At 42.6% G+C, this 11,805-nt stretch overlaps 1 protein-coding gene across 1 annotated transcript in view; it reads right to left on the bottom strand.

Annotated features, from left to right (window-relative positions):
- Positions 1-417: 417 nt before the first annotated feature.
- The window catches only part of SNX4 (sorting nexin 4), a 33,077-nt gene continuing 21,689 nt past the window's right edge, over positions 418-11,805 (bottom strand). The window contains exons 7-13 of the mRNA XM_010132277.1: positions 11,356-11,417; positions 9,791-9,856; positions 5,505-5,594; positions 4,210-4,309; positions 3,237-3,382; positions 1,180-1,294; positions 418-845 (exon numbers count right to left, since the gene is read on the bottom strand). Coding sequence (XP_010130579.1) covers positions 798-845; positions 1,180-1,294; positions 3,237-3,382; positions 4,210-4,309; positions 5,505-5,594; positions 9,791-9,856; positions 11,356-11,417 — 627 coding nt within the window. The 3' untranslated portion in view covers positions 418-797. The remainder of the gene's footprint in view (positions 846-1,179; positions 1,295-3,236; positions 3,383-4,209; positions 4,310-5,504; positions 5,595-9,790; positions 9,857-11,355; positions 11,418-11,805) is intronic.

Below are 11,805 nucleotides of genomic sequence, written 5' to 3'. Positions count from 1 at the left end.
GGTTCGCATCCAGCGTAAACAGGTTCCAACCAACCAATCAGAAGCTGTGTCCGCTTCTTGCCCAGCTTTGACTTTGGTTTAGCTGCTCAGCTGGACCACCAGTCTCCTCTACTTGCAGGAAGAAGCTTGATAAGAAGTCAATGCCCATATCAAAACTTAAGTGGGAACCAGTAAATGCAGAACATTGTATCAAACCATTGTACAACACCTCTACTGTAGAGTGTTTCAAACATCTCAGGAGCTTAACCTCAACGACGGAAAAGACACTTCTCTATGGACATGCAAAGGCATTTAAATACGAACCGCTGGCGTTACAGTATTTCAGGTTTTGTCCTCTAGTGGTGTAGAACTCAGGAACACAACTCTGTGTCCCATTATAAAACCAAAGCACCCTTGAGCATTAAAAATTCTCAACAGCACGGGCTGAAAAGAAGGGCATCTGGAAGTGATCTACACGTTACAGAGCGCGGTGTTTCACAAGTCTCAGAACAGTTCAGCTCACGCTTCCCCTATACCTTTGCCCCAGTACAGAGCTGTAGTTTTCAGTAACTCTTTTACTCCTGAATTATTTTCTACCCCATATAAAACGTGCCACAGAAGTGGCAGTCAGGGCTAAACATTTAATAACGTGTCCTTTTTGTCCTTTATTGACAGTTACAATCAGCAGAAAGAAAAACTATTCACTCAACTCATTTATTTCGTGATTCGTATGTAAGTCATGTAGCAACTTAACATTGGTGTTAGACATTTGTGCTTCCGTTCTCTGGCACTTGGAGGAGAAATTCATTTCCAGATAATCACATCTTGCTGAAGCATTCCTTTGCATTTGTCCAAACTTGGATTCCCTTTAAAAAAAGGTTAAAAATCAATAGGTGAAAACACACTTTGTTTGCAAACCTCATCACCAGACATTCTTCCACAGAAGACTCTATAAAACAGAGTCCCACAGAACTTCACAGAGGAATAAGGCAGAGACCACACTGCAATGGGACCATGCTGCCTCTCACACACGTACATCAACATTAACGTGTCACCGAGTCCAAGCAGGACGGAATACAGGGGAGGTTTTATGCTAGTGACTTTCAACCTTCTGCGACTTCCTCGTTACTGGAAGTTTGCACCTGATCCCCTGTGGGTAGGAGAAGCCCAGCAGCATGGCCCTTCACCAGCTCGACGTACCTTTTTGCACATGCTAATCTGCATGACAGCGTAGCTGATGAGCGCCTCCTTCAAATCGTGATTCTTCTGCTCTTTAAACCGCTCAATGTCAGCCCAGGCACTTTTCACAAAGTCTCTGCAATTCAAAGCAGCATTTCTGTTAGTAAGTGTTTTACGTGTTCCATCCTCAGCTCATCTTCCTTCCTCTGGACCCTCAGAGGAGCTAGGTGTGACAGAGTGCTCCACCAGGCAGTAAACCAAGCCCTGTAGTTCTGTGCATCCTAGAGTCCTTGTTTGGTGATTGGCACTACTGCCTAATTCTCTCTTATTCTTAAGGTTTTTAAGAGCGAATTATTTTCAGAGGATGCGTAGGGTTGTTCGGTAGTGGTTTTTTCCCCCCAGTAAGCATCACTGCCATAGAACCAGCATAATTCAGAATACACTTTTTCCACAGATTCAGTTGGGTTAACTACACATCTTTATGCTAACATTCAGCATACAATTCTGCCTGTTTCTTTTTCAGTTGTCAGAATCTTCACCTTTCCAATGTGAAAACTCACTTGTCTTCAGGATTTGAGACACTCAATTACAACAAACATTTACAATGCAAATTTGACTTGGACAATTCACTTCAGGAATTAATTTTGTTGGTTTGGTGACGTGTCTTCAGGCCTCCTTCACTAATTTTCTGTAATTCTAGTTTTCATTTGTGCTGGCCTATACAAGGCAAATGCTCACTTGAGAATTGCTCGCAGAGCTGTAAAAGCACATCTCTAGTGCTTCTGTCATCATCATCATGGCTTGGCTTCGTGAACGAAGATCTGGGAAGGGCTTTTCCCACGCTCACTGCAAGCGATGAGTGCACCCTTCGGGCCAGCACGGTGGATTTTTTAGGTGAGGTGCAGCGTGCGCGGAACTGGCTCCACCCTTTACACCTGAGGTTCATCTGCCAGGGCCTAGCGAGCTTGGACGGTGACAGCGAAGTCCTCAGGTCGTAGGTTTGTTTAGAGTATCCTTCTCTTAGATGGATAAGCCTTACAGGGCTAAATGAGCTCCATCTGCCCGGGTTTGGAGTCAGAGTTGTCCTTCTCCTAGGATGGTTGCCCGAAGGCTAGTGAGCCCATCCTGCCCCTGGACACACTTTGTCTGACCCTTCAGTTGAGACCTGTCTGGCTTGGGAGACCCCACCGGAGGCACATGCCACCACCAGCACAGCTCTCAACCTCACAAGGGCACGCAAGCTCTTTCCCCACGGCAAGGGGGTGCCCGTGAAAGAGTCGCTGCTCTACCTCCAGACATCACAGAACCGGGCACGGGGCCTCCAGACATCCCAAACCCGGGCACGGGGCGGCCGGGGCCTGCCAAGAATGGGAGTCCTGGAGGGTGCTTCTGTCAAAATGACTAAGAAACAGCATTTACTGAGTGTTTTGTTGTTTTGAACTAGCGTTATCTTTCCAGCTCTAATTTAACCTACTAGGAGACACCACGTTCACCCCGCGTGCTACACGATGAATGTGTTCTGACACAACCATGCTGCTTTAGGAATGATAGTCCCTATTTTTCACATTTGCATTCCTGAGGCAAATTTCACTGGAGCACCAAGCAGCCGTTACTCAAACACAACAATTTCTAATCTGTTTCAAACAGGAGTCGGTTGTCCCCCACAGGAGAAGCTGCAGAGTATGAGCTCAGGACCCACTCATCTAAACCAAACTAAACATTGTATTTGAAGCATATCAGCTTTTGAGTCTATGGCTGTTCAGCTGCAGACCTAGCAGTCCACCTGCTAAACATATTACTAGCTGAACATAAAAGCTCGCGAGTCAGCTATCAGAGTGGGCTCAGGAACTGGGAAAGTCATCAGGTTTTACATAAGCCATACGCTCAGACCAGAAGCTAACTGCATGTACTGTACTTTATTTCACAACTTGCAGCTGACAGGAGCTTTTATAGACAGCTCATAAACACCAAGAACATATTAAAAACACTTATAAAATGCAAACACCTTCAAGAGCATCCAGTCAAGGACTTGTAACACAGGCCCTGTTTTTTTCTTTGAAAAAGTTAAGCTCGTTTACCTGCCCTCCAGATTTTTAGACTTAAGCTGTTCTTCTCCTTCCTGTATCTGCTCTTCTAGAACCTTTAGCTTGGCTTCCCTCTGCTCAGGGGTTTCCTGCCCGAAGAGCTTGCTGGTCATCCCTTTCAGGGAGAACGTTCTTACAGTCTACAAAAAAAAACAAAGACACTCTAGGTCTGGGATTCTTGAGCACAGCCACAAGACACCGTGTGATTTTTACCAGCATTTGGACTTATTACTCAGCTAATTTTTTTTGCTTTAACTTCCGGTTTGCGAATTAAATTTTCATGAATTGATAGGTAGCTATGGGAGGTACGGTGGTTCACATTAGACAGAGTGAAGAGGGGAGTAAGTAACTGCATGTTCTAACTCTTCAAGGCTGGTCTGTGGACTGGACCCCTAAGGAAGTCACTCCACTGACACAGGTAACCTTTTAGCACAGTTTTCCTACTGAAGTAGGAAAGAACGTAAGTCTTGTGTTCTGTATGAGAAAGAAAAGGCATAAAGTAGTTCCAGGCAGAACATCAATAGATCCAACAGCAATATTAAGAATTCTAAACACTTTAAGTTACTGCTTTCAGGCAATGTAATTAAATTACATCCTCTCCCATGTGAAAGGCACTACTGCCACAGACCACCAGTAACATCCACCTTTCAAAAGGCAGAGGAAGCCTATCAGGATTCTCACTTTGATCTTCAGGATAGAGTCGTTTGTGTTTTTCTGCTTAGGTCATCTTTCTGGCAACCCTATGCTTGTTCAGTGTCGATAAAAGAAGTTTGGTACAAACAGCTTATGTCACTAAGAACCACATTACCCTCAACCTCAGATGCCTTCAGTTCACATGATACCACTTCTCCTAAGCGACCACCAGCACATCAGCGCCATTTAAATGTCACTCTAAGTAACTTGGCTCAAATAAAAAATAAATTTGAAAAAAGAAGCATCTTGGAGAAGAAAGTGGAAAAAGACTCACTCCTGTTGCCAGCTCCTCACACTGCTGTTTCTTAGATGTTAGGTCCTGTGCAGCCATTTCCAAGTCATACTGCATTAGCTCGTGTTTCCTGCAAACCGCCCTGAAAAGCAATGAAAGATCTGTCACATAATACTTTGTTTTGCTACATTTCCCTTCATTTAATCTTTACGTATGGCATCACACTTTTTTTTATTGGCAGGCAGCACATTGGGTTATTTGTCTAGCTCAAATTCAACAGCCTCATCACAGAACATAACACTGCAAATGCTGCAGTTAATCGAGCCTGGATCAAAGCATAAAGGAAGTTCTCAGTACAGCAGCACTCTGCTCCTCTTTTTAGACTCATTCCAAGATGCTCTCAGCAATACAAGTCCTACCACCTATTTAAGGGCACCACTGTAAATAGTTTTGTTTAAAATACATTGCAGAATGATCACAGCTCTGACAAAAGGTACCTGGAGATGGTATCTGTCACTGCAGCAATGTATTGGTCAGTCATAAAATTCTTCACGTTTTATTTTTTAAACAATGAAACAAGAAACCATGCTACTAGATTCCTACAGTGTCTTTCATCTGGAAAAGAGGAAGAGTTTCCTCTGACCACCTGCAGCAAGTCCCAGTCCTGTGTGGGCTGACAATGCTACATCCGTACTCCGCTGCCGGATGTATACTGGTCTCCCATGAGAGGCTACTAGTGCTCTGGGTTCCCACTCAGCAGCTGTCACACTCGCCAGCCTGATTATCTACAGCACTACTGCACCTCTCCAAGAGACCCACGGAGAGCACAGCAGCTTCACGTGTGAACTTACAGCACAAAGCAATTTGCTCCTGTATCCACACTTGTTAGGGAACACAGCCCTACAAAGGCTAATGTTAAAAAAAAAGAAGAATCAGCATTTAGATGCGCAAGACTGTGCAGCAGATGAAAGTTACAGAGGACACTTTGAAATTTGCTATGGCTGTAGCAGCTCTGTCAGGCCTATCTCATTTGAAAGCTGAAGCTTTCAGCACATTGGGGCACTATTATACCAGAAGCCAAGGTATTACCGCAGTAACCAGGGGAATAAGTGGCCTTTCCTTCAGCAGCGTACCAATTTTAACATCTCTGTCACTTCACGATGGATCAGCTCTCTTCTGATTTGTATGGCCACCCACATGGCCATCGCACATGAGTAAACAAAATAAGAGGTGAGAATGTGGAGATTCCACAGCACTGAATTTTTCACTTCTTGGGAAAGAAAACCAAACTAAAAAGGACCACAGCATCCATTTGAGCTCTACACTTCCATACATACCGTAGTGCTTCTGCGTAGAAGAGGTATTCTTTCAGCTGATCTGCATAATGTTCCTCTTCTTCCAGAATGTCATCAATCGAAGCTGCATATCTGGTGAAAAACAGCTGTGGTTAAATAAATAAGTTCCTTAATTCAACCTTTAAGGACTACACATACAGTAACAAGGGAGGACACCTGTCTGACAGAAAAAACAGTCACAAAGTAAAATAGAGAAAGGCACTTCCAAAAAGGAAGTTTGGAGGCTAATATAAACCGTCCTGCAGGCCTGTTTCTTTTTGATTCTACAGTGAATCTTTTGGCAAGATCTACCCTAAGCTGCCTGCTGAAGATGAGGCAGTTTTTCTCTTACAGGAAAGAAAAACAATTTATTCCTTTTCTTCAGTGGACTGTCAACAGGCAGCACCAAGGCAAAAAAGACATGAGGCAGAAGAAATCCTGCAAGGCTTAAAGCCTTAAGGCATAGGAACACAAACAACGTACCTTCTGAAAAGCAGTAGCTGCCTTCATCATTCGTTATTCAGCCTCAGTACAAGAGAACTCACAGTGGTGCTCTGAACACCATGACATTAAGTTCTTCAGCTCCTTGAAAGTCTGTTGCTTTGTCTGCTGTGTAAGTCAGGCTTAGCAATTCAGAGCAGTAAGAAGTTTAAACTTGCCTTTTAGGGAGAAATCTGAAGTACAAGGGCTTGGACCAGCTCCACAGCTCTTGTACTCAAGTAAGATTTTATGCTGATGTCTCAAAATGACAAAAAAGCACTTTCTTTTTCAAGTTTAGATTGCTTATTGGACAGTATTTAATAGGTTCTCACTAATCCAGATGACTGTTCGGACACACTTGCAGGGGCAGGCCTACAGCTAAGAGGTAAGTGCACATCTCGCTTCAGTGACAGAAACAGGATGCCGCTGTAACCCACAATAAGGGATGTCCACCATGATAGATAAGCAGTATGAATGAGTTCCCATCGCAGCACCTCCTGGGTTTCAAGTTTCTGCAAAGTCCTTGAGTTTTCCCCTTTCTTCCGTCTATCCAGTAACTGGCTCTACAGAAGAAGCTGCAGTGTCTCAAGCTGAAAGGGAACTGGTAACATGACTTGGGAGAGGACAAGCAATTCCTCCCGCAAGTTCTAAAAGAAACAAAAAGGTCACTTAGACCTCTGGGAATCTGAGGGAGACACTCCTGCCAAAAACCGGCAGGCCTCCTCAGAAGGGCCTGCAAACTAAGGCTCTTCAAAGCAGGAGCAGCTACTTATTGCAGAATAACTGGAAGAACGAGAAGACTGAGGAACAGCTGTAGACATGCCCATCTGGTCATGAATTTTACAAATTTACAAGCAGGAGGAGTTGTTCTGATGCTCTGTGAAGTCAAAAACACCCAGGATAAGCCCTACCTATCGGTGATAAATAAGTGTTACACAGGAAGTGACCAGCAACAGCAGACCAGTTTAAGAAGGTATAGAAAAAACAGGCAGAATGAGAATTCACATTATGAATCAAAGTAGGGAGAAGTCCAAAGCGTTGGAAAATAATCTTGCTTTGAAAAAAATCCTGTAGTCACGCAGGTTATGAGTGACTTACCCTCTTTATTTTTAAGTCCTGCAACAATTTTAGAACAGCAGTTCAATTTCTCAGGGCAGCAGATGGACCACGTTTCAGTTTCAAGTAAGTTCTAAGTTTAGAACAGTGCTAGAACTCAGCTGCGGCAGACAACTCTCCAACAAACCAAAAAAACACCCCGCTGAACAAACCCCTACCACACCTAGACAGGGTTTTCACAACGACACTTAAGTTTGAGTTGAAAAAAAGCAGTAAGACAAGCCCAGTTTCTGACTGCTCAGCAGAAGTTTAAATAGTGGTTTGTCCTAAGCAGGCAGGCAGACCAGACCAGGGAAAATCTTGGAGAGATGCTGCAGTAAGTTCTAAACATACCTAACATGTTCCCACTCTTTGTGGGAATTATCAACTAAACCCCGTGTTTGAGTTTAGACTGATGCCACCTGTAACGACAGTCGAGCTGATACAGAGACAAAGGGTCATTCGTAAATAGCGTAAAGGACAGAAGGCAAAAGCCTGGCATTTTTTTCCTTTCATTTTTAAGTGCTAGAATGACAGCCATTCAATCGAGCTTTCTCAGCATGCTCTGTTGTTTTCTATCACTTTTTTCATCCTGTTATACAGCACCCACCCAGAGAAGCTTTGGGATATCTTCTCCAAATATTAGAGTAGTTTTAGATCATACTAAACAATAACAACTCAAAAGTTTAAATAAACATCTAGTAAAGACTGCTGCATATGGAGAATAATTAAATTAGTCTCAAAGTTTATCATCTATATTAGCCAACCTTCCTGAAGCAGCTTTCTGTCAATAAACTCCTGTCTGATGTTATGGGAATGGTAACTGAACTGGCAAGTCAGACTTTCAAGAGATCATAGATATGAACGTTACTGGTAGGAGACCACATGGGTCACTGAATGAATTCCTGAATCTCACGGCTGCTGCTTCTTGCTTGACTGTCACCAAGAGATTATTGCTGTACAAGAGTGCTAGAGCAGAAGACAGCAGACAACGAAAGCTACCTCAGACTTCAAGTGGTGATTTCAGTTACCCAGAAACTGATGGCCATTACTCTGGATCTTGAATCCTACATGCGTCACAGACAGAAATATTAAGTGTCTTGAATGTACGGAGAGGGTTCACATCTCAGTCAGGAGGCTGAGACCCACTTCTTTTAGTTGGTTATGCATTTCTAGGAGTCTGACATCTTACTGTGGTATCTGAACCACTGAAAACCTACTTGTGCCTCCTTAATTCCTCTACATTATACCATGTTTTCATAATCTCTTCAACATCTGCATACTGCAGTAGGTGCTTAACATTGTAACCTCTATGTCAATTACATTCCTCTGAAAGCAGAATGCATTCTCCATTTCTTTATTCTCACCAGAGCCCTCCGCCTAAAAAAATATTATAGCTTTTTTTTTTTGGGGTGCAAATCACCGTGTTAGACAAAACACAGAAGTGTGAATAACTTGTTCAGAGGGGTTCAAATTCTTAAAGTTCTGATAAAACCAGAATTATTCTGAAGCAGCTGAGGACAGAGTGTGCTCTATAAACCCTTCCACTTGATAAGGCATAACACCAGAAACAGTAGGTAAATACGCATTAAACTAAACCTGATCATTTTCCTTTCAGATAAGTTACACTCGAACAGTAAAAATACCGTACTAAGAAGTGTCAAACAGCCGCCATCTCTTGGAGCTGTTACTTATCTGCACTGCACAATTAGAGAAATCAGAGCGATGAGAAATTATACTGTTTCTCTTACTATATCATCATCATGGCTTGGCTTCACGGACGAAGATTTGGGAAGGGCTTTACCCACGCTTACTGCAAGCGCGCTGATGGCTGAAAAGGTCAATGCGGGATAGGCAAGACCGGTTGCAAAGAGCACACCGGAAGGTCTCCTTGGGTGGCACAGTCGAGGCACGGTTCTTTCTGCACTGTCTTTTCTCCTCGAAACTGATTCTACGTGTGCTCTCAAAGGAGACAGCAGCGTTATGTATGGTGTGTCTCCAGATCTCCCGATTGGAGGCCAGGGTGGACCACTGATGGTGGTCAGTATGGCCAAGGCTGAGGTGTTGTTTCACATACTATATACGACTACCTGAAAAGCAGAAGGCAGGAGCCTAGAAGACACTTCTGTGAGTACTCTGCAGGGCTAGACTCTTATTTTGAAGGCTGTGCTTCATGTACTCTGCCAAGTGACTCTCAAGATGCAAAGAGGGAGGATTCTCCACTTTATTACATCCAGTCACTATTTGTTTCAAGAATCCGTTGGAGTTTTGGTGCTGATTAAATTTCTTAACTCTCTGTAATTAAGTCCCAAACTGTGTACCACCTACTGCATGGTACGAAATGCTGCTATCAAAACCAAATGGATCTCATCAGGTCTGCAGTACATTAAAGTTGTATTCCACCAGTTTCTGGCGTAGTAGCTTAAAAGAAAAACTGGAAGAGTTCCAGACACTTCTACAATTTCAAAATAATAATAAAAAAAGAAACCCCTCTGGTTCTCCTGAGACCTCTTGAGCTACTTAATACAGTACATAGACGCTAACATTGTGCCTTCATCCAAGTTACAGAAACACTGTACTCTTAAAAACAATGCAGCCCCAACCTTCTCACTGCACCACTTGTACGTACTTTGGGGTTGAGGGAAAAGGGAGGAAAGAGGGAGAGCTCTACATCTGGCTTGCATCAAACTATCAGATATTCAGTCAGTACTTACACATCCATGTGGTGGCCAGCACTCTGCAAGCCATCCCCCATCTCCTTCTCTATTGCACTCCACTCACTGGAGAAAAAACAAATTAGAAACATCATCACAGGTGAAGGGAGAGGGATGTTAATAAGCTGCATCCTGTATACAGTTTTTGTCCAGGTGACACCTGAATGGAAACTGCCTCAAAGTTAGGCTTGGCCAAACTGTTTTCTTCCTCTAAGGAGCAACACTGACAATGTGGCACTCTGTTAACAACCAATGGTCTCTGACACCTAAACTCATCCTCACAAATACACTTAGTCTGGGATTGATTTTTTGCTGAAAGAGTCTTGTTTAAATAGCTGAAATTCAATTTAAAAAGCAACAAACAAACACACACCCCCCCCCGCCGTTAGCACTTAAAAATGGAGGGGTTAGGGGTGGGGTGGGAGTTGAGCATGTTAGACCAAATTCTGGCTTAGAAAGTTCCCATCAAGAACAAATTACGCTTTCCAGACTCGCAACACATCGGATAGAAGCCTTTCACTCCAAAAACCAGAAGGTGGGATTTGACATTTCCAAGCATTTTACTGCTCCCCAAACCATTTGCTGTATGTTGTTTTTTGTTTACATAGTAGACTGCTGTTTAGTTCTATTCATTAAAAAAAAAATATCAACTTACAACTGTCTTATTACTGCAACTACCTATTCACATGAGGGAGGTCATTTAGATAAAGAAGGAAACAGAGCTACAATAAAGATAGCAAGAGACTTGTTCTGGACATGCGAGTACGAACACTGCATTTTTAATGGTGTTCCCAGCTTTGTGAAACCTTACGAGATTTCTTGGGTACAAGAATCACATCCACATCTTTTCACAAGAAAAAAGGAGCGGGTCCCCTTATATTTCACATAATTTATGTCTAATGCATCTCTTCTGTCCTTCACTTTTTCATAAACATTCCACTCCGCTGATGTTGACATTTGTTTGTCTTTGTGTTATTACAGAAATACACCTAATTTCACTTTAAAACCCCCAATGAGAAAGACATCTGCAATCCATTAACCCGGAGAATTAAATTTAGCACTTGAACAGTGTGTAGAAGCAGGAGGTTTCCCTTAACCAGAAGTTTAGATTCTTTAATTCTCCAGTGGGATGGAAAACTTGAGCATGCAACTCACTCATATAAATCAAAAAAACGAGTGGCAAATTCACTTTAAAAAGGTACTAAAATTGGACGTAGTTGTTGATTTTTAACCCTTAAAGGGACCTAGAAACTTTCCAGGGACAACTGCATGAAATAGGCAGCAAGTTCCTTCCTGAAGAAACAGAACAAATGCAACAACAAAAGCCCCAAAGGTCTGGAATACAAACCAAAAAGCAAAAGTCTTCCACTAAAGACTAATCTCAGCAGACCCAAGGATCACTGTATCCAATACAGAAATCTCTTTAGTACTGCAGTATGAAGGTTTCAAGGCAGATATTCAAATGTTTCACATACACTTTTGAAAAGCCTAACAATATAACCACCAAATTATCTCTCTCTCCACATCTCTCTACAAATATATTTAAAAACAGTAGGAACTCTTACCTGAACACTCTTCCATAGTTGCCATGGACTTTATAGACACCATACAGCCGGTCTGCAACCCTCTAGAACATTTCAGAGTCAGGTTCTAGTCATCAATATTAAGTGCAATTGCTTTGTGAAAACCCAAATACAAACTTCAAGCTAAAGCCTTAATGGTCTTCCACAGGTAAGCAAGATTAGGCCTAAATCTAATCTAAGCCACTACTGAAGGACAGATCAACAGCATTAAGTCTCTGAAGTCACAATCAAGGCTACATTGAAAAGTAACATTTCAAGTATTTCTTTGGAAGTGTTCACATACAGAATGTGCCTATAGAGACCACAAATAATCAAGTTGCTTTCAGTTTTTGATAACCAGCTATAAGGCACAGCCTCCGTTACCCAAATAATGCCAGATGTATATATACACCTGTTTATTTAACATGGAAATGGCAAGACAGAAGTCTATCC

This window comes from Buceros rhinoceros, unplaced genomic scaffold (genome assembly GCF_000710305.1).
Source record: "Buceros rhinoceros silvestris isolate BGI_N320 unplaced genomic scaffold, ASM71030v1 scaffold30272, whole genome shotgun sequence".
NCBI lineage: Eukaryota > Metazoa > Chordata > Aves > Bucerotiformes > Bucerotidae > Buceros > Buceros rhinoceros.
This window is presented reverse-complemented; position numbering and strand designations above follow the sequence as displayed.